Genomic DNA, 25,484 nt, shown 5'->3' with positions numbered 1-25,484 from the left:
GAGGATATAGAAGCAAATCATTTATCTGGGAGCTGAGCACAGGGGACACTGTTGGGGTGTGGGGAGGGGAGAGGAATAGGAGGCAGCCTTTACAGGCTGAGCTAGTGAGCATGCTATCGCTGGAGGCACCTGGGGTTCGGCTCTGCAGGGGACTCAGGGAGACTGTGTTGAGCTCTCCTCAGAGTTGTCCCACCCAAAGGTCGAGGGCGCTAGGGTATTTATCCATTACCCCTGTCAATCACGGGCTGCTGGCTGCTCTGACTCACTCCCTGGCCTGCCTAGTGTATGGGCTGACCGTGCTCCTGGCCCAAGAACACCCGTAGGCAGAGTCTCAGGTGCTGTCAGAAGAAAGGGAGCAATGAGGGCTGAGGGGGTGTGGGAATCGGGATCCACAGCCTTGCTACGCACCATCTCACACGCTGTTCTGGGGGCTTGCTGCTTCTTCTTCCTACCTAGGCTGTGTGTATATCGAGAAGGTAGGCATTTACTTCCTTATTGATGGATCTGACAGCATCCACCAAGACGATTTTCTCGAAATGAAGGTGTTCATGAATGAGGTGATAAAGATGTTCCATATCGGGCTCGACAGAGTACAGTTTGGAGTCTTTCAGTACTCAGACGAAATCAGTAGTCAGTTTACCCTCAGCCAGCATGCCACCGTGGCGGGGCTGAAGGTGGCCATTGATGGCATCCAGCAGAATGGAGGTGGCACCATGACAGGTCAGGCCTTGGGTAGCATGATGCAGGTCTTTGCAGACACTGCTCGCAGCAACGTGCCTTGGTATCTCATCATCATCACTGATGGCAAATCTATGGACCCGGTGGCCGAGATTGTGGAAGCGTTGAGGGGAGATGGAGTCACCATTTATGCTATTAGAGTCAGAGAAGCTAATACTATTGAGCTTCAGGAGATAGCTGAAGACAGGATGTTTTTCGTGAATGATTTTGATTCCTTGAAGGCCATCCAACAAGAAGTGGTACACGGCATTTGCTCCTCGGAGAGTAAGAACTTTTTTTTCAATCTCTCTCTCTCTCCCCAAGTATATTTGTCTAATCTATTTGAACAGGCTTCATTCTGGAAGTGTGGATTCACTGGTCCAAAAGTGAGTATTGGACACAGAGTGACCATGACCTAGAATGAACAAAGCCGGTCAAATTTTATATCTTTATCATACAGCTGTGTCTTATTTTGAGACTGCTTTGTGCTGGGTCACAGAAATTTATTTCCTTGACTTCCTCTTCACCCCCTTTAAAAATATTTTCATGTTGTGTAGATGTCACCCCAGACTCTCCCTGGGGATTTGTAATTAATTGGTTTCAGACTCTGAGTAAATGTTCTGTTCTGCTTCTTTTTTCCCCCAGCCTGTAAAAATAGGAAAGCTGACATTATCTTCCTGATGGATGCTTCAGAATATATCTCCCCGAAAGACTTTGAAAAGATAAAGTGATTCATGAAGCTAATGGTCAACCAATCTAATATCAGTGCTGATGAAATTCAGATTGGCCTTCTGCAGTTCAGCTCAAACCCCCAGGAAGAATTCAGGCTCAACCGATACTCCTCAGATGTGGACATTCACAGAACCATCTCGGACGTTAAGCAAATCAACGACGGCACCTACACTGGGAAAGCCCTGAACTTCACTCTGCCTTTTTTTGGTAGTTCAAGAGGAGGGAGGCCCAGTGTCCATCAGTATTTGATTGTGATCACCGATGGGGTCGCCCGGGACAATGTAGCCATACCAGCCAAGGCCCTTAGGGACAGAAACATAATTGTTTTTGCCATTGGGGTAGGAGAAGCCAAATACTCTCAGCTTTTGGAGATCACTAATGACCAGAGCAAAGTGTACTATGAAGAAAAATTTGAGTCCCTGCTAAACCTGGAGAAGAAAATTCTTTACCAGGTCTGCATTCCACAAGGTGAGTGACAGAGGGCTTATTATTTGAGCTACAAGCCCATGGTAGGTGTCAGGGACACGGTTGGCTCTCTTAATAAAATAAAACTAATCCTTCTAGCCTTGCCCTGGGGAATCTTTTTCTTAAAATTTGTTTTATTGAAGTATAGTTGATTTATAATGTTGTGTTAATTTTTGCTGTACAGCAAAGTGTTTCAGTTATATACATATATATATGTATGTATATATTCCTTCTCAAATTCTTTTCCATTACGGTTTATCACAGGATATTGAATATAGTTCCCTGTACTACACAGTAGGACTTTGTTGTTTATCCATTCTATATATACTAGTTTTCATCTACTAGTCCCAAACTCCCAGCCCATCCCTCTCCCAACCCTCTCCCCCTTGGCAACCACAAGTCTGTTCTCTATGTCTGTGAGTCTGTTTCTCTTTTGTAGATAAGTTCATTTATGTCATATTTTAGATTCCACATATAAGTGATATTGTATGGTGTTTGTCTTTCTCTTTCTGACTTACTTCACTTAGTATGATAATCGCTAGGTCCATCCATGTTGCTTGCAAATGGCATTATTTCATTCATTTCCATGGCTGTGTAGTATTCCATTGTAGATGGTGTTTTTTGTGCAGGGCCTGTTTTGAGGGCTTCCATAGGTTAGAACATTGCATCTTCACATAACCCTATTAATAAATAGATACTATTTTACAAATGAGGAAACCACGGCACAGCAAAATAAGGTTATTTGGCCCAAGTAAATAGCAGAGATGGGATGTGAACTTGAGGCAGTCTGGTTCTAGAGTCTGCGTACTAAATACTGTTCTATATTGCCTTTTGGTACAGTATAGTAGAGCACAACAGGGTCTCTCAACTTTAGCATGCATTTGAATCACCTGGAGATCTTGTAAAAATGCAGTTTCTGGTTCAGTAGGTTGGGGTGGGATTCTGCATTTCTAACAAGATCTCAGGTGATTCTGATCTTGCTGGTCTTCAAGTCACTTTGAGTAGGAGGGTTGTATGGTATAGTATAGTATAGTATAGCATAGTATAGTATAGTATAGTATGGCATAATGAAGTAGAGCATAGGATAGAAAAGGATAATATAGTATAGTATGGTATAGTATAGTATAGAATAGCATACAATGCCATAGAATGGTATAGTAATGCATAGTAAAGTATAGTATGGCAATAAAGTATAGTATATAGTATAGAATCATATGGAAGAATATATAATGAAACCCATAAAGCCCAATATTCCTACATCAACCCCATGTGAAGCAGATGCTATTATTATGATACTCGATTTCCAGGTGAGAAAAACAAGAGAGAGGTTAAGAAGCACAGATGGGAAATAATGGAGGTAGGGTATGAACTTCCCAGCAGTTTGGTGTCAAAAGCCAGAGCCAGTTTTTTTAGAGTATGAAATTAATATTTTTGATTCTACTACCTAAAGAATATCACTACTTTGCAGTGCCTTTGGTGAATTCAGAAATCAATTGAAAAGCGTGCATGTGTTGAATTATTTTTTTAAAATAAACATGGATTATTGAATGTCCTTAAGCAGTTCAATTCTTTAGGAATCAAAGTCCTATTTTTTTGTTTGTTCCATTTTTTTTATATGCACCTGGTGATTATCCTGGGGAAGACAAGAGATACAGGATTCCAGCTTCTCTTCTCAGGTCATTTTGAACCATGTAGTAAATTAGGATTTATATTTATCTTCAACTCTGTCTTAGCTGGTACTTTAATAATGGCTAAAACCTAATTAATTCTAGAATTCTAGAATCATAAAACTGAATCAAACAGACCTTAGAGGTTATCTGGCGAGGTTCAACCCTCTCCATTAACAGGGAAAGAAAATGCTCCTTGAATTACCGGATAAAGCCAACTGAAAATGTTCCTGGGGAAAATGTAAATTAGAAATGTTGGAATAATATACCATACTCAGAAATTCCTTTTTTCTGAATTTAGATCTGATATAGAAATGAGATTTACATCTGTGAAAACTCCTTATGGTGAATTTCAATTGGAGACTTAAAAGTCAAAACAAAACCAAAATGTTTTATATGGAAGGAAGGGAGGAAAGCATTTTCTGTCTTTTCAGTTCCAGAAACATATCTGGCCAGCTAGCACGGAGTGTGATATTTAGGGGATTGAAAACTCCATGGGTCAGCCCTGGATCTCAGGTCCTTGAGAAACTTTAAGCCACCGTTTATGACTCTTTTCCCTGTGGAGGTTCCAGTATTTATTAATTTTCCTCAAAAATCCCCTCCCCCCCCAAACCTGCAGCTTTGTTTTTTATTGATTCTGGGCCAAATACTCCAGTGTGTGCTGATCTAAGGAGAAAATATCTACATGTCCTGGCTTGCCCTGACATCCCAAGTTATGCTGGTTGTCCAGAAGTAGTTAATAATAGCGGCGTTTTGTGGTTGTAAATTACATTTAAAGTTTTTCACCCAAATTCTAATCCAGGTGCATTTGTAACCATCAACTTTTACCTCCTCAGTGGAATTTTGTGGATGGTCTTATTACGAGTGGCTGGGTATAGCCTGAAAGATCAATGGGCCTTCCAATTCTAGCTACTCTCTTCTAGGAGGGCTTAAATATTTTCAGGTAGAAGAAACAAAAAATTGAGAGTGATTATCAGTCTTGATCTTTTCTAATATGCTGCTCTGAAATAAGATATATGCATGAGTGATGAGGAAAATTCCAGGAGAGAAGGAAATAGTATAGCTTGTGTTGAAAGAGACTCAAGGCTTATTCATATTTTTGTCTTCATCCTTTTGGCAAACATTTAATGAGCTTGTGTGTTAGACACTGGGAAAGTAAGATGACATAGTCTCTACTATGAGGGAATGTTTGTTCAGAGAGAGATAAGTTCAAGTAAAGTAACAATGGATATGCAGGGGCATTTAATAACTCAACTTGAGAACCTGGGGACATGAGTCACAGAGACTTTAGGGAGGGGGTCACTTGAATTGCAACTTGAAGGACATGTATGAGTTAACCAGGTCGGGGTGGAGGGGATGGGAAAGGACACTTCAGCTAGAAGGAATAGGACCTGAAGAGGCATAGAGGTATGAAACAGTATATATGTATCAGTTAGCTTTTGCTGTGTAACAAGCCATCCCCCAAATTAAATAACAAAGACCTGTGGATGAAAATAATCAATCAACAATCAAGAATAGAAAAGAATTTTATTTGTGTCAAACCGAGGACTAGCCTGGAAGCCCACTTCCCTGATGACTCTGAGAAACTGCTTTAGAGAACTAGGGTTTTCAGCACAGTTTTATATCTTGTCAGAACAAAGAATATTAAACAAGTCAGGGTTACATTTCTTCAAGGTTTCAAAAAAAGAACAGTCCAGCAAGTAAACAGCAAGTCAGCATGGCCTTGGCACCTGGGAAGGGAGCCTTATCATCAAAGGAGGACCAGCATTGGCATCTCAGGAAAAGAGGCATTTAATCTTTATTTTTAATATGGACGTTCCTTACTTTTGTGTCCTTTTCTCTAATAATTAAAGCAGATGTACAATGTATGTTTGATAGGCCACAAACTGGCTATTTTTTTTTTTATTACTATAATAAAGATTTATTTATTTATTTATTTATTTATTTATTTTTGTTTTTTTTTTAAACATCTTTATTGAAGTATAATTGCCTTACAATGGTGTGTTAGCTTCTGCTTTATAACAAAGTGAATCAGTTATACACATACAATATGTTCCCATATCTCTTCCCTCTTGCATCTCCCTCCCTCCCACCCTCCCCATCCCACCACTCTAGGTGGTCACAAAGCACCGAGCTGATCTCCCTGTGCTACGCGGCTGCTTCCCACTAGCTATCTATTTTACATTTGGTAGTGTATATATGTCCATGACACTCTCTTACCCTGTCACATCCCACCCCACCCCCTCCCCATATCCTCAAGTCCATTCTCTAGTAGGTCTGTGTCTTTATTCCTGTCTTGCCACTAGGTTCTTCACGGCTTTTTTTTTTTTTTTCCTTAGATTCCGTATATATGTGTTAGCATACTGTATTTGTTTTTCTCTTTCTGACTTACTTCACTCTGTATGACAGACTAACTCCATCCACCTCACTACAAATACCTCCATTTCATTTCTTTTTATGGCTGAGTAATATTCCATTGTATATATGTGCCACATCTTCTTTATCCATTCATCTGTCGATGGACATTTAGGTTGCTTCCATGTCCTGGCTATTGTAAATAGAGCTGCAATGAACATTTTGGTACATGACTCTTTTTGACCTATGGTTTTCTCAGGGTGTATGCCCAGTAGTGGGATTGTTGGGTCGTATGGTAGTTCTATTTGTAGTTTTTTAAGGAACCTCCATACTGTTCTCCATAGTGGCTGTATCAATTTACATTCCCACCAACAGTGCAAGAGTGTTCCCTTTCCTCCACACCCTCTCCAGCATTCATTGTTTCTAGATTTTTTGATGATGGCCATTCTGATCGGTGTGAGATGATACCTCATTGTAGTTTTGATTTGCATTTCTCTAATGGTTAATGATGTTGAGCATTCTTTCATGTGTCTGTAGGCCATCTGTATATCTTCTTTGGAGAAATGTCTATTTAGGTCTTCTGCCCATTTTTGGATTGGGTTGTTCGTTTTTTTGTTATTGAGCTGCATGAGCTGCTTGTAAATCTTGGAGATTAATCCTTTGTCAGTTGCTTCATTTGCAAATATTTTCTCCCATTCTGAGGGTTGTCTTTTGGTCTTGTTTATGGTTTCCTTTGCTGTGCAAAAGCTTTTAAGTTTCATTAGGTCCCATTTGTTTATTTGTGTTCTTATTTCCATTTCTCTGGGAGCTGGGTCAAAAAGAATCTTGCTGTGATGTATGTCATAGAGTGTTCTGCCTATGTTTTCCTCTAAGAGTTTGATAGTGTCTGCCCTTACACTTAGGTCTTTAATCCATTTTGAGTTTATTTTTGTGCATGGTGTCAGGGAGTGTTCTAATTTCATACTTTTACATGTACCTGTCCAATTTTCCCAGCACCACTTATTGAAGAGGCTGTCTTTTCTCCACTGTATATTCTTGCCTCCTTTATCAAAGATAAGGTGACCATATGTGTGTGGGTTTATCTCTGGGCTTTCTATCCTGTTCCATTGATCTATATTTCTGTTTTTGTGCCAGTACCAAACTGTCTTGATTACTGAAGCTTTGTAATATAGTCTGAAGTCAGGGAACCTGATTCCCCCAGCTCCATTTTTCGTTCTCAAGATTGCTTTGGCTCTTCGGGGTCTTTTGTGTTTCCATACAAATTGTGAAATTTTTTGTTCTAGTTCTGTGAAAAATGCCAGTGGTAGTTTGATAAGGATTGCATTGAATCTGTAGATTGCTTTGGGTAGTAGAGTCATTTTCACAATGTTTATTCTTCCAATCCAGGAACATGGTATATCTCTCCATCTATTTGTATCATCTTTAATTTCTTTCATCAGTGTCTTATAATTTTCTGCATACAGGTCTTTTGTCTCCTTAGGTAGGTTTATTCCTAGATATTTTATTCTTTTTGTTGCAATGGTAAACGAGAGTGTTTTCTTAATTTCACTTTCAGATTTTTCATCATTAGTGTATAGGAATGCAAGAGATTTCTGTGCATTAATTTTGTATCCTGCTACTTTACCAAATTCATTGATTAGCTCTAGGAGTTTTCTGGTAGCATCTTTAGGATTCTCTATGTATAGTATCATGTCATCTGCAAACAGTGACAGCTTTACTTCTTCTTTTCCGATTTGGATTCCTTTTATTTCTTTGCCTTCTCTGATTGCTGTGGCTAACACTTCCAAATCTATGTTGAATAATAGTGGTGAGAGTGGGCAAGCTTGTCTTGTTCCTGATCTTAGTGGAAATGGTTTCAGTTTTTCACCATTGAGGACAATGTTGGCTGTGGGTTTGTCATATATGGCCTTTATTATGTTGAGGAAAGTTCCGTCTATGCCTACTTTCTGCAGGGTTTTTATCATAAATGGGTGTTGAATTTTGTCGAAAGCTTTCTCTGCATCTATTGAGATGATCATATGGTTTTTCTCCTTCAATTTGTTAATATGGTGTATCACATTGATTGATTTGCGTATATTGAAGAATCCTTGCATTCCTGGGATAAACCCCACTTGATCATGGTGTATGATCCTTTTAATGTGCTGTTGGATTCTGTTTGCTAGTATTTTGATGAGGATTTTTGCATCTATGTTCATCAGTGATATTGGCCTGTAGTTTTCTTTCTTTGTGACATCTTTGTCTGGTTTTGGTATCAGGGTGATGGTGGCCTCGTAGAATGATTTTGGGAGTGTTCCTCCCTCTGCAATACTTTGGAAGAGTTTGAGAAGGATAGGTGTTAGCTCTTCTCTAAATGTTTGATAGAATTCACCTGTGAAGCCATCTGGTCCTGGGTTTTTATTTGTTGGAAGGTTTTAATCACAGTTTCAATTTCAGTGCTTGTGATTGGTCTGTTCATATTTTCTATTTCTTCCTGGTTCAGTCTCGGCAGTTTGTGCATTTCTAAGAATCTGCCCATTTCTTCCAGGTTGTCCATTTTATTGGCATAGAGTTGCTTGTAGTAATCTCTCATGATCTTTTGTATTTCTGCAGTGTCAGTGGTTACTTCTCCTTTTTCATTTCTAATTCTATTGATCTGAGTCTTCTCCCTTTTTCTCTTGATGAGTCTGGCTAATGGTTTATCAATTTTGTTTATCTTCTCAAAGAACCAGCTTTTAGTTTCATTGATCTTTGCTAATGTTTCCTTCATTTCTTTTTCATTTATTTCTGACCTGATCTTTATAATTTCTTTCCTTCTGCTGGCTTTGGGGTTTCTTTGTTCTTCTTTCTCTAATTGCTTTAGCTGCAAGGTTAGGTTGTTTATTCGAGATGTTTCCTGTTTCTTGAGGTAGGCTTGTATTGCTATAAACTTCCCTCTTAGCACTGCTTTTGCTGCGTCCCATAGGTTTTGGATCGTCGTATCTCCATTGTCATTTGTTTCTAGGTATTTTTTGATTTCCCCTTTGATTTCTTCAGTGATCACTTCGTTATTAAGTAGTATATTGTGTAGCCTCCATGTGTTTGTATTTTTTACAGATCTTTTCCTGTAATTGATATCTAGTCTTATAGCGTTGTGGTCGGAAAAGATACTTGATACGATTTCAATTTTCTTAAATTTACCAAGGCTTGATTTGTGACCCAAGATGTGATCTATCCTGGAGATTGTTCCATGAGCACTTGAGAAAAATGTGTATTCTGTTGTTTTTGGGTGGAATGTCCTATAAATATCAATTAAGTCCATCTTGTTTAATGTATCATTTAAAGCTTGTGTTTCCTTATTTATTTTCATTTTGGATGATCTGTCTATTGGTGAAAGTGGGGTGTTAAAGTCCCCTACTATGATTGTGTTGCTGTCAATTTCCCCTTTTATGGCTGTTAGTATTTGCCTTATGTATTGAGGTGCTCCTATGTTGGGTGCATAAATAGTTACAATTGTTATACCTTCCTCTTGGATCGATCCCTTGATCATTATATAGTGTCCTTCTTTGTCTCTTATAATATTCTTTATTTTAAAGTCTATTTTGTCTGATATGAGAATTGCTATTCCAGCTTTCTTTTGATTTCCATTTGCATGGAATATCTTTTTCCATCCCCTCACTTTCAGTCTGTATGTGTCTCTAGGTCTGAAGTGGGTCTCTTGTAGACAGCATATATATGGGTCTTGTTTTTGTATCCATTCAGCCAGTCTGTGTCTTTTGGTGGGAGCATTTAATCCATTTACATTCAAGGTAATTATCGATATGTATGTTCCTATTCCCATTTTCTTAAATGTTTTGGGTTTGTTATTGTAGGTGTTTTCCTTCTCTTGTGTTTCTTGCCTAGAGAAGTTCCATTAGCATTTGTTGTAAAGCTGGTTTGGTGGTGCTGAACTCTCTCAGCTTTTGCTTGTCTGTAAAGGTTTTAATTTCTCCATCAAATCTGAATGAGATCCTTGCTGGGTAGAGTAACCTTGGTTGTAGGTTTTTCTCCTTCATCACTTTAAGTATATCCTGCCACTCCCTTCTGGCTTGCAGAGTTTCTGCTGAAAGATCAGCTGTTAACCTTATGGGGATTCCCTTGTGTGTTATTTGTTGTTTTTCCCTTGCTGCTTTTAATATGTTTTCTTTATATTTAATTTTTGACAGTTTGATTAATATGTGTCTTGGCGTGTTTCTCCTTGGGTTTATCCTGTATGGGACTCTCTGTGCTTCCTGGACTTGATTAACTATTTCCTTTCCCATATTAGGGAAGTTTTCAACTATAATCTCTTCAAATATTTTCTCAGTCCCTTTCTTTTTCTCTTCTTCTTCTGGGACCCCTATAATTCGAATGTTGGTGCGTTTAATGTTGTCCCAGAGGTCTCTGAGACTGTCCTCAGTTCTTTTCATTCTTTTTTCTTTATCCTGCTCTGCAGTAGTTATTTCCACCATTTTATCTTCCAGGTCACTTATCCTTTCTTCTGCCTCAGTTATTCTTCTATTGATCCCATCTAGAGTATTTTTAATTTCATTTATTGTGTTTTTCATCGTTGCTTGGTTCCTCTTTAGTTCTTCTACGTCCTTGTTAAATGTTTCTTGCATTTTGTCTATTCTATTTCCAAGATTTTGGATCATCCTTACTATCATTATTCTGAATTCTTTTTCAGGTAGACTACCTATTTCCTCTTCATTTGTTAAGTCTGGTGTGTTTTGACCCTGCTCCTTCATCTGCTGTGTGTTTTTCTGTCATCTCATTTTGCTTATCTTACTGTGTTTGGGGTCTCCTTTTCACAGGCTGCAGGTTCGTAGTTCCCGTTGTTTTTGGTATCTGTCCCCAGTGGCTATGGTTGGTTCAGTGGGTTGTGTAGGCTTCCTGGTGGAGGGGACTAGTGCCTGTGTTCTGGTGGATGAGGCTGTATCTTGTCTTTCTGGTGGGCATGTCCACGTCTGGTGGTGTATTTTGGGGTGTCTGTGGCCTTATTATGATTTTAGGCAGCCTCTCTGCTAATGGATGGGGCTGTGTTCCTGTCTTGCTAGTTGTTTGGCATAGGGTGTCCAGCACTGTAGCTTGCTGGTCGTTGAGTGAAGCTGGGTCTTGTTGTTGAGATGGAGATCTCTGAGAGATTTTTGCCGTTTGGTATTACGTGGAGCTGGGAGGTCTCTTGTGCACCAGTGTCCTGAAGTTGGCTCTCCCACCTCAGAGGCACGGCCCTGATGCCTGGCTGGAGCACCAAGAGCCTTTCGTCCACACGGCTCAGAGTAAAAGGGAGAAAAAATTGAAAGAAAGAAAGAAAGAGGCTATAATATAGTGAAGTAAAATAAAGCTATTATAAAGCAAAGCTATACAGACAAAATCTCACCCAGAAGCATATACATATACACTCACAAAAAAAAGGAAAAGGGGAAAAATTAATATATCGTGCTCCCAAAGTCCACCTCCTGAATTTGGGATGATTCGTTGTGTATTCAGGTATTCAACAGATGCAGGCACATCTAGTTGTTTGTGGAGTTTTAATCCGCTGCTTCTGAGGCTGCTGGGAGAGATTTCCCCTCCTCGTCTCTGTTCGCACAGCTCTTGGGGATCAGCTTTGGATTTGGACCCGCCTCTGCGTGTAGGTCACCTGAGGGCGTCTATTCCCCGCCCAGACAGGACGGGGTTAAAGGAGCAGCTGCTTCGGGGGCTCTGGCTCACTCAGGCCGGGGGAGGGAGTGGTACGGAGGAGGCAGGGCGAGCCTGCGGCGGCCGAGGCCGGCGTGACGTTGCAGCAGCCTGAGGCGTGCCGTGCGTTCTCCCGGGGAAGCTGTCCCCGGATCACGGGACCCTGGCGGTGGCGGGCTGCACAGGCTACCGGGAGGGGCGGTGTGGATAGTGACCTGTGCTCGCACACAGGATTTTTGGAGGCGGCAGCAGCAGCCCCAGCGTCTCACGCCCGTCTCTGGCGTCCGCGCTGATCGCCGCGGCTCGCGCCCGTCTCTGGAGTTCGTTTAGGCGGCGCTCTGAATCCCCTCTCCTCGCGCACCAGGAAACAAAGAGGGAAGAAAAAGTCTCTTGCCTCTTCGGCAGCTGCAGACTTTTTCCCGGACTCCCTCCCAGCCAGCTGTGGTGCGCTAACCCCTTCAGGCTGTGTTCACGCCGCCAGCCCCAGTCCTCTCCCTGCGATCCGACCGAAGCCGAGCCTCAGCTCCCAGCCCTGCCCTCCCCGGCGGGTGAACAGACAAGCCTCTCGGGCTGGTGAGCGCTCCTCGGCGCCGAGCCTCTGTGCGGGAGTCTCTCCGTTTTTTCCTCTGCGCCCCTGTTGCTGTGGGGTCCGCGCTGATTGCCACGGCTCACGCCCGTCTCTGGAGTTCGTTTAGCTGGCGCTCTGAATCCCCTCTCCTCGCGCACCAGGAAACAAAGAGGGAAGAAAAAGTCTCTTGCCTCTTCGGCAGCTGCAGACTTTTTCCCGGACCCCCTCCCGGCTAGCTGTGGTGCGCTAACCCCTTCAGGCTGTGTTCACGCCGCCAACCCCAGTCCTCTCCCTGCGTTCCAACTGAAGCCCGAGCCTCAGCTCCCAGCCCCGCCCGCCCCGGCGGCTGAGCAGACAAGCCTCTCGGGCTGGTGAGTGCTGGTCGGCACCGCTCCTCCGTGCGGGAACCTCTCCGCTTTGCCCTCCGCACCCCTGTGGCTGCACTCTCCTCCGTGGCTCCGAAGCTTCCCCCCTCTGCCACCGGCAGTCTCTGCCCGCGAAGGGGCTTCCTAGTGCGTGGAAATCTTTCCTCCTTCACAGCTCCCTCCCACTGGTGCAGGTGCCGTCCCTATTCTTTTGTCTCTGTTATTTCTTTTTTCTTTTGCCCTACCCAAGTACGGGGGGAGTTTCTTGCCTTTTTGGAGGTCGGATGTTTTCTGCCAGCGTTCAGTGGGTGTTCTGTAGGAGCAGTTCCACGTGTAGATGTATTTCTACTGTATCTGTGGGAAGGAAGGTGATCTCCGCGTCTTACTCTTCCGCCATCTTCTCTCCTCCCCCCCACACTTTATTATTTTTATTTTTATTGAAGTATAATTGGCTTATAATATTTTATTAGTTTCAGGTGTGTACAACATAGTGATTTGATATTTTTATACATTACAAAATGATCACCATGATAAGTCTAGTTATGATATGTCACCATACAAAGATATTACATAGTTATTGACTATATTCCCCACACTGTACATTTTATAGCTGCAACAGGAATTTTGTACCTCTTTTTTTATTTTTATAAATTTATTTATTTTATTTATTTATTTTTGGCTGCGTGGGGTCTTCTTTGCTGTGCGCGGACTTTCTCTAGTTGTGGTGAGCAGGGGCTACTCTTCATTGTGGTGCACGGGCTTCTCATTGCTGTGGCTTCTCTTGTTGAGGAGCACAGGCTCTAGGCGCGCGGGCTTCAGTAGTTGTGGCTCACAGGCTCTAGAGCGCAGGCTCAGTAGTTGTAGCACAGGAACTTAGTTGCTCCGCAGCATGTGGAATCTTTCCGGACCAGGGCTCGAACCCATGTCCCCTATATTGGCAGGCGGATTCTTAACCACTGCGCCACCAGGGAAACCCGGAATTTTGTACCTCTTAACCTCCCTCACTTATTTCTCTCATCCCTCCTACCCACCTCCCTCTGGCAACCACCACTTTGTTCTCTGTATCTATGAGTCTGTTTCTGTTTTGTTATGTTTGTTCATTTGTTTTGTTTCTTAGATTCCACACATGAGTGAAATCATATGGTATTTTTCTTTCTCCATTCTGACTTATTTCACTTAGCATAATACCCTCTAGGTCCATCCATGTTGTCACAAATGGCAAGACTTCATTCTTTTGGTGGCTAAGTAATATCCCATTGTGTGTGTGTGTATACACATCTCTATATATGTATATGTATATATTTATGTGTGTGTGTGTATATACATATATAAATAAAACATTTTCTTTATCCATTCATCTGCTGAAGGACACTTAGGTTGCTTCCATTTCATAGCTGTTGTAAATAATCCTGCCATGAACATAAGTGTGCATATATCTTTTTGAATCTGTGTTTTGTTTTCTTTGGGTAAATACCCAGAAGTGCAATTGCTGGATCATATGGTAGTTCTATTTTTAATTTTTGAGGAACTGCTATACTGTTTTCCACAGTGGCTGCGCCAATTTACACTCCCACCAACAGTGCATGAGGGTTCTCTTTTCTCCACATTCTCACCAACACTTGTAATTTGTTCTTTTTTTGATGATAGACATTCTGACAGGTATGAGGTGATATCTCATTGTGGTTTTGATTTCCCTGATGGTTAGTGAGGTTGAGCATCTTTTCATGTATCCAATGGCATCTGTATGTCTTTGGAAAAATATTCAGGTCCTCTGCCCGTTTTGTAATTGGGTTGTTTGTTTTTTGATGTTGAATTGTATGAGTTCTTTCTATATTTCCTGGATATACGGTTTGCAAATATCTTCTCCCATTCAGTAGGCTGCCTTTTCTTTTTGTTGATGGTTTCTTTCCTTCACTGTGCAAAAGCTTTTTAGTTTGATGTAGTCCCATTTGTTTATTTTTGCTTTTGTTTCAGATATGTAACAGTTTAAATTAGAGATGGAGCTTTTGTCTTTGGCTCTTTCATCAATAACAGGGTGCTGTAGGAAAAGTCTCTTTGTCTTTCTGAGTCTCATTTTGCTCAGCTCTAAAATGGAGAGAGGGTCACACCTTGATGTTATTTAAGGCTCCTATCCAGGTGTAATTACCTACTTTTTAAAAGGCATTTCCCTAACATTTGGAGAGTGATACTCAGGGTACAATTACAATTAACCCCCACCCCATTGTTCATCAGTGCTGCTCTCTGAGGGGGGATCCTGGGCAGACAACATCTGGATGGTCCTTTGTCAAGATGTTCTGGCCCTCTCAGCTGCTTTAGGTGCGAGTGAAAGAATGACATAGTGTGTGAGAAGAACCTGCCAGCTTAAATGTACTTGCATCTCAGTTCTATACTTTCTGTCTGCTCTTCTCTTCATTTCTTAGACATATTCTTGCCCCAGGATGCTGAGGCATGAGTCTGTTCCTTCAATTTAACAATTTAGAAAGGATGTTAAATGGTACTTGCCAGCTCAGATGTAGTGAATGACCTCAGTTCTGGTGACATTGGCAAGGAGAGAAACCATAAAAACGACAACCCCATCCTCAGAGATTTTCAGCAAATCCTCATTTCTTTACAACTGGGCGTATTGCATCTCATAACCTTCCCTACTCTGTGCTTTATCCTTAGCGAATCCAGTTAGGAGAGTGGGAATGTCCTGTAATTTTCCTTCTGAATTATCCACTTGAGGGCTCCCTTTGACAACCTGTGGGGCTTTTGTCTTTCACCTCTGTTATTTTATTTTTCAGAACAACACCCCCATACTTCTAGAAAAATGATAGTTTTCAATTTGAAATGATTGTATAAACAGATGCCTAATTACTCGTCCATTTAAACATGCTTGGAAGTTGTGGGGCATATTGGAAAGATTTCTTAAACCATCCATTGAATCAACCTCAGCCCTAAATAAAGCAATATTATAGCATTTGGACGATTCTTGCCTAATCCCATTAAGAACTGTCTAATTGCCTTATGTCTCAAAACATGAGACTTAATGTGCCCCCGTTTTTTTTTTAAACATCTTTATTGAAGTATAATTGCTTTACAATGGTGTGTTAGTTTCTGCTTTATAACAAAGTGAATCAGTTATACATACACATATGTTCCCATATCTCTTCCCTCTTGCATCTCCCTCCCTCCCACCCTCCCCATCCCACCCCTCTAGGTGGTCACAAAGCACCGAGCTGATCTCCCTGTGCTATGCGGCTGCTTCCCACTAGCTATCTATTTTACGTTTGGTAGTGTATATATGTCCATGACACTCTCTCACCCTGTCACATCTCACCCCTCCCCCTCCCCATATCCTCAAGTCCATTCTCTAGTAAGTCTGTGTCTTTATTCCCGTCTTGCCACTAGGTTCTTCATGGCCTTTTTTTTTTTCCCTTAGATTCCATATATATGTGTTAGCATACTGTATTTGTTTTTCTCTTTCTGACTTACTTCACTCTGTATGACAGACTCTAACTCCATCCACCTCATTACAAATACCTCCATTTCATTTCTTTTTATGGCTGAGTAATATTCCATTGTATATATGTGCCACATCTTCTTTATCCATTCATCCGATGATGGACACTTAGGTTGCTTCCATGTCCTGGCTATTGTAAATAGAGCTGCAATGAACATTTTGGTACATGACTCTTTTTGAATTATGGTTTTCTCAGGGTATATGCCCAGTAGTGGGATTGCTGGGTCGTATGGTAGTTCTATTTGTAGTTTTTTAAGGAACCTCCATACTGTTCTCCATAGTGGCTGTATCAATTTACATTCCCACCAACAGTGCAAGAGTGTTCCCTTTTCTCCAAACCCTCTCCAGCATTTATTGTTTCTAGATTTTTTTTTAACATCTTTATTGAAGTATAATTGCCTTACAATGGTGTGTTAGCTTCTGCTTTATAACAAAGTGAATCAGTTATACATATAAAATATGTTCCCCTTTCTCTTCCCTCTTGCATCTCCCTCCCTCCCACCCTCCCCATCCCACCCCTCTAGGTGGTCACAAAGCACCGAGCTGATCTCCCTGTGCTATGCAGCTGCTTCCCACTAGCTATCTATTTTACATTTGGTAGTGTATATATGTCCATGACACTCTCTTACCCTGTCACATCTCACCCCACCCCCTCCCCATATCCTCAAGTCCATTCTCTGGTAGGTCTGTGTCTTTATTCCCGTCTTGCCACTAGGTTCTTCATGGCCTTTTTTTTTTTTTTTCCCTTAGATTCCGTATATATGTGTTAGCATACTGTATTTGTTTTTCTCTTTCTGACTTACTTCACTCTGTATGACAGACTCTAACTCCATCCACCTCATTACAAATACCTCCATTTCATTTCTTTCTCTGGCTGAGTAATATTCCATTGTATATATGTGCCACATCTTCTTTATCCATTCATCTGTCGATGGACATTTAGGTTGCTTCCATGTCCTGGCTATTGTAAATAGAGCTGCAATGAACATTTTGGTACATGACTCTTTTTGACCTATGGTTTTCTCAGGGTATATGCCCAGTAATGGGATTGCTGGGTCGTATGGTAGTTCTATTTGTAGTTTTTTAAGGAACCTCCATACATACTGTTCTCCATAGTGGCTGTATCAATTTACATTCCCACCAACAGTGCAAGAGTGTTCCCTTTCCTCCACACCCTCTCCAGCATTTATTGTTTCTAGATTTTTTGATGATGGCCATTCTGACCGGTGTGAGATGATACCTCATTGTAGTTTTGATTTGCATTTCTCTAATGATTAATGATGTTGAGCATTCTTTCATGTGTCTGTTGGCAATCTGTATACCTTCTTTGGAGAAATGTCTATTTAGGTCTTCTGCCCATTTTTGGATTGGGTTGTTCGTTTTTTTGTTATTGAGCTGCATGAGCTGCTTGTAAATCTTGGAGATTAATCCTTTGTCAGTTGCTTCATTTGCAAATATTTTCTCCCATTCTGATGGTTGTCTTTTGGTCTTGTTTATGGTTTCCTTTGCTGTGCAAAAGCTTTTAAGTTTCATTAGGTCCCATTTGTTTATTTTTGTTTTTATTTCCATTTCTCTAGGAGCTGGGTCAAAAAGGATCTTGCTGTGATTTATGTCATAGAGTGTTCTGCCTATATTTTACTCTAAGAATTTGATAGTCTCTGGCCTTACATTTAGGTCTTTAATTCATTTTGAGTTTATTTTTGTGCATGGTGTCAGGGAGTGTTCTAATTTCATACTTTTACATGTAGCTGTCCAATTTTCCCAGCACCACTTATTGAAGAGGCTGTCTTTTCTCCACTGTATATGCTTGCCTCCTTTATCAAAGATAAGGTGACCATATGTGTGTGGGTTTATCTCTGGGCTTTCTATCCTGTTCCATTGATCTATATTTCTGTTTTTGTGCCAGTACCAAACTGTCTTGATTACTGTAGCTTTGTAATATAGTCTGAAGTCAGGGAACCTGATTCCCCCAGCTCCATTTTTCGTTCTCAAGATTGCTTTGGCTCTTCGGGGTCTTTTGTGTTTCCATACAAATTGTGAAATTTTTTGTTCTAGTTCTGTGAAAAATGCCAGTGGTAGTTTGATAGGGATTGCATTGAATCTGTAGATTGCTTTGGGTAGTAGAGTCATTTTCACAATGTTGATTCTTCCAATCCAAGAACGCGGTATACCTCTCCATCTATTTGTATCATCTTTAATTTCTTTCATCAGTGTCTTATAATTTTCTGCATACAGGTCTTTTGTCTCCTTAGGTAAGTTTATTCCTAGATATTTTATTCTTTTTGTTGCAATCGTAAACAGGAGTGTTTTCTTAATTTCACTTTCAGATTTTTCATCATTAGTGTATAGGAATGCAAGAGATTTCTGTGCATTAATTTTGTATCCTGCTACTTTACCAAATTCATTGATTAGCTCTAGGAGTTTTCTGGTAGCATCTTTAGGATTCTCTATGTATAGTATCATGTCATCTGCAAACAGTGACAGCTTCACTTTATCTTTTCCGATTTGGATTCCTTTTATTTCTTTGCCTTCTCTGATTGCTGTGGCTAACACTTCCAAAACTATGTTGAATAATAGTGGTGAGATTGGGCAACCTTGTCTTGTTCCTGATCTTAGTGGAAATGGTTTCAGTTTTTCACCATTGAGGACAATGTTGGCTGTGGGTTTGTCATATATGGCCATTATTATGTTGAGGAAAGTTCCCTCTATGCCTACTTTCTGCAGGGCTTTTATCATAAATGGGTGTTGAATTTTGTCGAAAGCTTTCTCTGCATCTATTGAGATATCATATGGTTTTTCTCCTTCAATTTGTTAATATGGTGTATCACGTTGATTGATTTGCGTATATTGAAGAATCCTTGCATTCCTGGGATAAACCCCACTTGATCATGGTGTATGATCCTTTTAATGTGCTGTTGGATTCTGTTTGCTAGTATTTTGTTGAGGATTTTTGCATCTATGTTCATCAGTGATATTGGCCTGTAGTTTTCTTTCTTTGTGACATCTTTGTCTGGTTTTGGTATCAGGGTGATGGTGGCCTTGTAGAATGAGTTTGGGAGTGTTCCTCCCTCTGCAATACTTTGGAAGAGTTTGAGAAGGATAGGTGTTAGCTCTTCTCTAAATGTTTGATAGAATTCACCTCTGAAGCCATCTGGTCCTGGGCTTTTGTTTGTTGGAGGATTTTTAATCGCATTTTCTCTTTCAGTGCTTGTGATTGGTCTGTTCATATTTTCTATTTCTTCCCGGTTCAGTCTCAGCAGGTTGTGCATTTCTAAGAACCTGTCCATTTCTTCCAGGTTGTCTATTTTATTGGCATAGAGTTGCTTGTGGTAATCTCTCATGATCTTTTGTATTTCTGCAGTGTCAGTGGTTACTTCTCCTTTTTCATTCCTAATTCTATTGATTTGAGTCTTCTCCCTTTTTCTCTTGATGAGTCTGGCTAATGGTTTATCAATTTTGTTTATCTTCTCAAAGAACCAGCTTTTAGTTTCATTGATTTTTGCTACTGTTTCCTTCATTTCTTTTTCATTTGTTTCTGATCTGATCTTTATGATTTCTTTCCTTCTGCTAGCTTTGGGGTTTCTTTGTTCTTATTTCTTTAATTGCTTCAGGTGCAAGGTTAGGTTGTTTATTCAAGAATGTTTCCTGTTTCTTGAGGTAGGCTTGTATTGCTATAAACTTCCCTCTTAACACTGCTTTTGCTGCATCCCATAGGTTTTGGGTCGTCATGTCTCCATTGTCATTGGTTTCTAGGTATTTTTTGATTTCCCCTTTGATTTCTTCAGTGATCACTTCGTTATTAAGTAGTGTATTGTGTAGCCTACATGTGTTTGTATTTTTTACAGATTTTTTTCTGTAATTGATATCTAGTCTCATAGCGTTGTGGTCAGAAAAGATACTTGATACGATTTCAATTTTCTTAAATTTACCAAGGCCTGATTTGTGACCCAAGATATGATCTATCCTGGAGAATGTTCTATGAGCACTTGAGAAAAATGTGTATTCTGTTGTTTTTGGGTGGAATGTCCTATAAATATCAATTAAGTCCATCTTGTTTAATGTATCATTTAAAGCTTGTGTTTCCTTATTTATTTTCATTTTGGATGATCTGTCCATTGGTGAAAGTGGGGTGTTAAAGTCCCCTACTATGATTGTGTTGCTGTCGATTTCCCCTTTTATGGCTGTTAGTATTTGCCTTATGTATTGAGGTGCTCCTATGTTGGGTGCATAAATATTTACAATTGTTATAACTTCCTCTTGGATCGATCCCTTGATCATTATATAGTGTCCTTCTTTGTCTCTTGTAATAGTCTTTATTTTAAAGTGTATTTTGTCTGATATGAGAATTGCTACTCCAGCTTTCTTTTGATTTCCATTTGCATGGAATATCTTTTTCCATCCCCTCACTTTCAGTCTGTATGTGTCTCCAGGTCTGAAGTGGGTCTCTTGTAGACAGCATATATATGGGTCTTGTTTTTGTATCCATTCAGCCAGCCTGTGTCTTTTGGTGGGAGCATTTAATCCATTTACATTTAAAGTAATTATCGATATGTATGTTCCTATTCACATTTTCTTAAATGTTTTGGGTTTGTTATTGTAGGTGTTTTCCTTCTCTTCTGTTTCTTGCCTAGAGAAGTTCCTTTAGCATTTGTTGTAAAGCTGGTTTGGTGGTGCTGAACTCTCTCAGCTTTTGCTTGTCTGTAAAGGTTTTAATTTCTCCATCAAATCTGAATGAGATCCTTGCTGGGTAGAGTAACCTTGGTTGTAGGTTTTTCTCCTTCATCACTTTAAGTATATCCTGCCACTCCTTTCTGGCTTGCAGAGTTTCTGCTGAAAGATCAGCTGTTAACCTTATGGGGATTCCCTTGTGTGTTATTTGTTGTTTTTCCCTTGCTGCTTTTAATATGTTTTCTTTATATTTAATTTTGGATAATTTGATTAATATGTGTCTTGGCGTGGTTCTCCTTGGGTTTATCCTGTATGGGACTCTCTGTGCTTCCAGGACTTGATTAACTATTTCCTTTCCCATATTAGGGAAGTTTTCAACTCTAATCTCTTCAAATATTTTCTCAGTCCCTTTCTTTTTCTCTTCTTCTTCTGGGACCCCTGTAATTCGAATGTTGGTGCGTTTAATGTTGTCCCAGAAGTCTCTGAGACTGTCCTCAGTTCTTTTCATTCTTTTTTCTTTATCCTGCTCCGCAGTAGTTATTTCCACCATTTTATCTTCCAGGTCACTTTTCCTTTCTTCTGCCTCAGTTATTCTGCTATTGATCCCATCTAGAGTATTTTTAATTTCATTTATTGTGTTTTTCATCGTTGCTTGGTTCCTCTTTAGTTCTTCTACGTCCTTGTTAAATGTTTCTTGCATTTTGTCTATTCTATTTCCAAGATTTTGGATCATCCTTACTATCATTATTCTGAATTCTTTTTCAGGTAGACTACCTATTTCCTCTTCATTTGTTAGGTCTGGTGTGTTTTGACCCTGCTCCTTCATCTGCTGTGTGTTTTTCTGTCATCTCATTCTGCTTATCTTACTGTGTTTGGGGTCTTCTTTTCACAGGCTGCAGGTTCGTAGTTCCCGTTGTTTTTGGTATCTGTCCCCAGTGGCTAAGGTTGGTTCAGTGGGTTGTGTAGGCTTCCTGGTGGAGGGAACTAGTGCCTGTGTTCTGGTGGATGAGGCTGGATCTTGTCTTTCTGTTGGGCACGTCCACGCCTGGTGGTGTATTTTGGGGTGTCTGTTGTGCCCCCCTTTTTTAAAGTCAAAAAGTGGAGGATTACCGGGAAAATGTAATTTGTGTGCCTCATTTCAAATTTCATTTTTCTTTATAAAAAATCTAGCATTTGTTCCTTTGAAACAATAGTTAGGAAAATAGCTCACATTTATTGATCCAGGTGCTATTCTGAGATCTTCCCACTTATTGATTCATTTAATCCTTACAACAACTCAAAGAGATCACTATTATTATGGGCCCATTTTTCAGATTATGAAACTGAGACCCAGAGAAGTTAAATAACTTGCTCAAGGTCTGGAATCCCCATTCACAATGAGATTTTAATTCACAGTCAAAAACAGGAAAAGCAGATAGTTGAGAAGTTCTAAGCTTTTTCCACGTATTAATTAATTTTATCTATACAAGAATACTATGAGAGAGACTTATGAACTGGCCTTATTTCTATTTCTGTTTACTGCTCTTAGAAAAAAAAAATCCCAAGAATGGAATACTGGCTATTGTGCAGAAAAAAACAATTAGCTTTAGCAGATGAAAATATTAAGAGGTAGGCCAAAGGGATTTAGGGAGGAGTAATTTAAAAAAATTTGGCATAATTTTAGAATTCAGAAAAGTTGCAGGAGGACATTCTTTTTTTTTTTTTTTTTAAGAAAGTGTTGGGTTGGGCTTCCCTGCTGGCGCAGTGGTTGAGAATCTGCCTGCCAATGCAGGGGACACGGGTTCGAGCCCTGGTCTTGGAAGATCCCACATGCCACGGAGCGACTGGGCCCGTGAGCCACAATTACTGAGCCTGCGCGTCTGGAGCCTGTGCTCTGCAACAAGAGAGGCCGCGACAGTGAGAGGCCCGCGCACCGCGATGAAGAGTGGCCCCCACTCGCCGCAACTAGAGAAAGCCCTCGCACAGAAACGAAGACCTAACACAGCCATAAATAAATAAAAATAAATAAATTAAAAAAAAAAGTGTTGGGTTGTCCAGATACCCCTTTCAGAGGCCATGGATGACTCACTGCTGAGGCCCTGTGGGCTGCTGTTTTCGATTAGATTGTTGCCACCCTAGAGTGAGGATTGGTAGCTGAGGCAAGGAATTAGGCAATGAGGCTTCAAACTCTGGCTTTGTCCATTGTGTAATCTGGACATGTCATTTGGCACTGGCGCCTCAATTTAGTCACCTGTAAAATGGGGATAAACTCACAGGTTTGCTGTGAGAGCTGTAGGAGGTAGTGTCTACAGGGACATCTGACACTTTCTGTGTATATGCGATGCAGGCCATGGTTATTGCCATCTCCTCAAGGTCATCAGGAATGTGCATTTTCCCAGTAACTGTATATTAAATCAGAAAGCTTCCATTTATTTATAGCGCCTGTGAAGTTCCAGCCACTATGCTATGTGCTTTTCATGCCTTGTCATCTTCACCTCTCACTCCTCAAAATGTGGTCCTGGGACCAGGAGCATATCAGCCTCACCCAGGTTTGTGAGAAATGCCAAATCTTAAGCTTTCTCCCTGATCTAATCCATCAGGCTCTGCATTTTTAATAAGATCCCCAGAAGGTTTCCATGAATGTTAAAGTCTGAGGAATTTGGGGCTGATCCTCATACTAATCCTACAAGTTAACCACAATAATACATTTCCCAGAGAAAGTGAGGGAAGCTCTGAGGTGAAGTGACTTGTTCTAAATGACACAGTCCTGAATCAGCACTCCCCCGTGTCTGGTTCCCTGCTCCCTCCAATGTCATCCCCCAGTGTTCACTGGGGAGTCCAGGAAGAGTCAGCAGCTTCATGGCGTTCCTGGTGGGCCCATGCCACCTGGCAGGAGCCGAAACTGGACAACAGATGGTATCTAACTCTCTCTCCTTAGTGTCCAGTCAGCCCTTTCTCAGTCCAAGGCAAATCCTCCTTCTCAGCACTTGCTTCCTTCCCCTCTCCCCCATTTGCCTGAGCCAAGAGCCTTCTCATTGCAGTCCCAGGAATAAGCATTGTTCCCTGGCCTCTGGCAGCTCAGCCCAGAAGCAGTCAAGAATTGACTTGAACCCTGTGGGCTTCTCCAGCTCAGGGCCCACAGGGCATTCTTTAATATTGGGGGCTGAGGTTTGAGGGCTGTCTGTATCCTTTGAGAACATACCTTTCTATTAAACAAAAGAGGATGTCCATGCAAATCCCTGTGCTGTATCCTCTCCCACCCCTTTCCCATACACTCTTGTCCTTAGTGCCCAACTAGTCTCATCAGAGCACAACTGGATATTCAGAAGCGAAGTTGGTTGAGGGAATCATGAAAAATGCTCATTCAAAGTATAATAAAGCTTTGAGCCTCAAGCAGATCACTTGGCTTGTGTTTCAGGTACTCTGTGAGATTTCCTTCTCTGGGGCTGATGGGTGTCTGCAGTAGGGATCATAGATCCAGTTTATTCTTCTCATGCTGGGGTCCCTTACCACACGAACTCTCAACTAAAGCCTTCTCCAGAATCATTTTGTCTACTTTATCAGTGACTAGGACTGTGCTGGCAAGTCCAAAGTCAAAGTAATGAAATGTTAATTAATAACAGCTAGGTGCAGGTAAGTTTAAACTGAATCAGAGTTCCCCATGGACTTCCATTGTGTCTTGTTCTCACAATTTTATTTTTGCAAGAATGGTAAAAAATTTAACCATTATTATAAAAGTATTCTTTCTCAGAAGAGTTTAAAAAAAGATGCAAGAGAGGACCTTCTTACTCCTGGCGGAGGAGTAAGACGTGGAGATCACCTTCCTCCCCACAATTACATCAAAAATACTTCTACATGTGGAACAACTCCTACAGAACACCTAGTGAACGCTGGCAGAAGACCTGAGACTTCCCAAAAGACAAGAAACTCCCCACATACCTGGGTAGGGCAAAAGAAAATAGAATAAACAGAGACAAAACAATAGGGACAGGACCTGCATCTTAGGGTGGGAGATGTGAAGGAGGAAAAGTTTCCACAAACTAGAAAGACCGTTCACTGGTGGAGACGGGGGGTGGGCAGGAGTGGGGGAAAGCTTCGGACCCACAGAGGACAGCACAACAACAGGGGTGCAGAGGGCAAAGCAGAGATATTTCCACACAGAGGATGAGTGCCGGCCAGCACTCACCAGCCTGAGAGGCTTGTCTGCTCACCCGCCGGGGCGGCTTGGGGCTGGGAGCTGAGGCTCGGGCTTCAGAGGTCAGACCCCAGGGAGAGGACTGGGGTTGGCTGCTTGAACACAGCCTGAAGGGGACTAGTGCACCACAGCTAGCCGGGAGGGAGTCCGGGGAAAGTCTGGACCTGCCTAAGAGTCAAGAAACCATTGTTTCGGGGAGCGTGAGGAGAGGGGATTCAGAGCACTGCCTAAATGAGCTCCAGAGATGGGCGTGAGCTGCGACTACCAGCACAGACACCAGAGATGGGCATGAAACACTAAGGCTGCTGCTGCAGCCACCAAGAAGCCTGTGTGCAAGCACAGGTCACTATCCACACCTCCCCTGCCAGGAGCCTGTGCAGCCTGCCACTGCCAGGGTCCCATGATCCAGGGACAACTCCCCTAGGAGAACACATGGTGCACCTCAGGCAGTTGCAATGTCACGCCGGCCTCTGCGGCTAGAGGCTCACCTCTCATTCCGTACCCCTCCCTCCCCCTGGCCTGAGTGAGCCAGAGCCCCCTAATCAGCCGCTCCTTTAACCGTCTCCTGTCTGGGCAAAGAACAGGTGCCACAGGGTGACCTACATGCAGAATCAGGGCT

General features: G+C 41.4%; 1 protein-coding gene across 1 annotated transcript in view; it reads left to right on the top strand.

The window, feature by feature from the left end:
• Window positions 1–25,484, top strand: part of LOC132365136 (collagen alpha-4(VI) chain-like) — a 59,522-nt gene that overhangs the window by 19,796 nt on the left and 14,242 nt on the right. The window contains 2 exon segments of the mRNA XM_059921825.1: window positions 457–1,002; window positions 1,363–1,917. Coding sequence (XP_059777808.1) covers window positions 457–1,002; window positions 1,363–1,917 — 1,101 coding nt within the window.

Source organism: Balaenoptera ricei, chromosome 4, assembly GCF_028023285.1.
Source record: "Balaenoptera ricei isolate mBalRic1 chromosome 4, mBalRic1.hap2, whole genome shotgun sequence".
NCBI lineage: Eukaryota > Metazoa > Chordata > Mammalia > Artiodactyla > Balaenopteridae > Balaenoptera > Balaenoptera ricei.
Note: the sequence above shows the minus strand (reverse complement) of the source record. Positions and strands in the feature narration are given on the sequence as shown.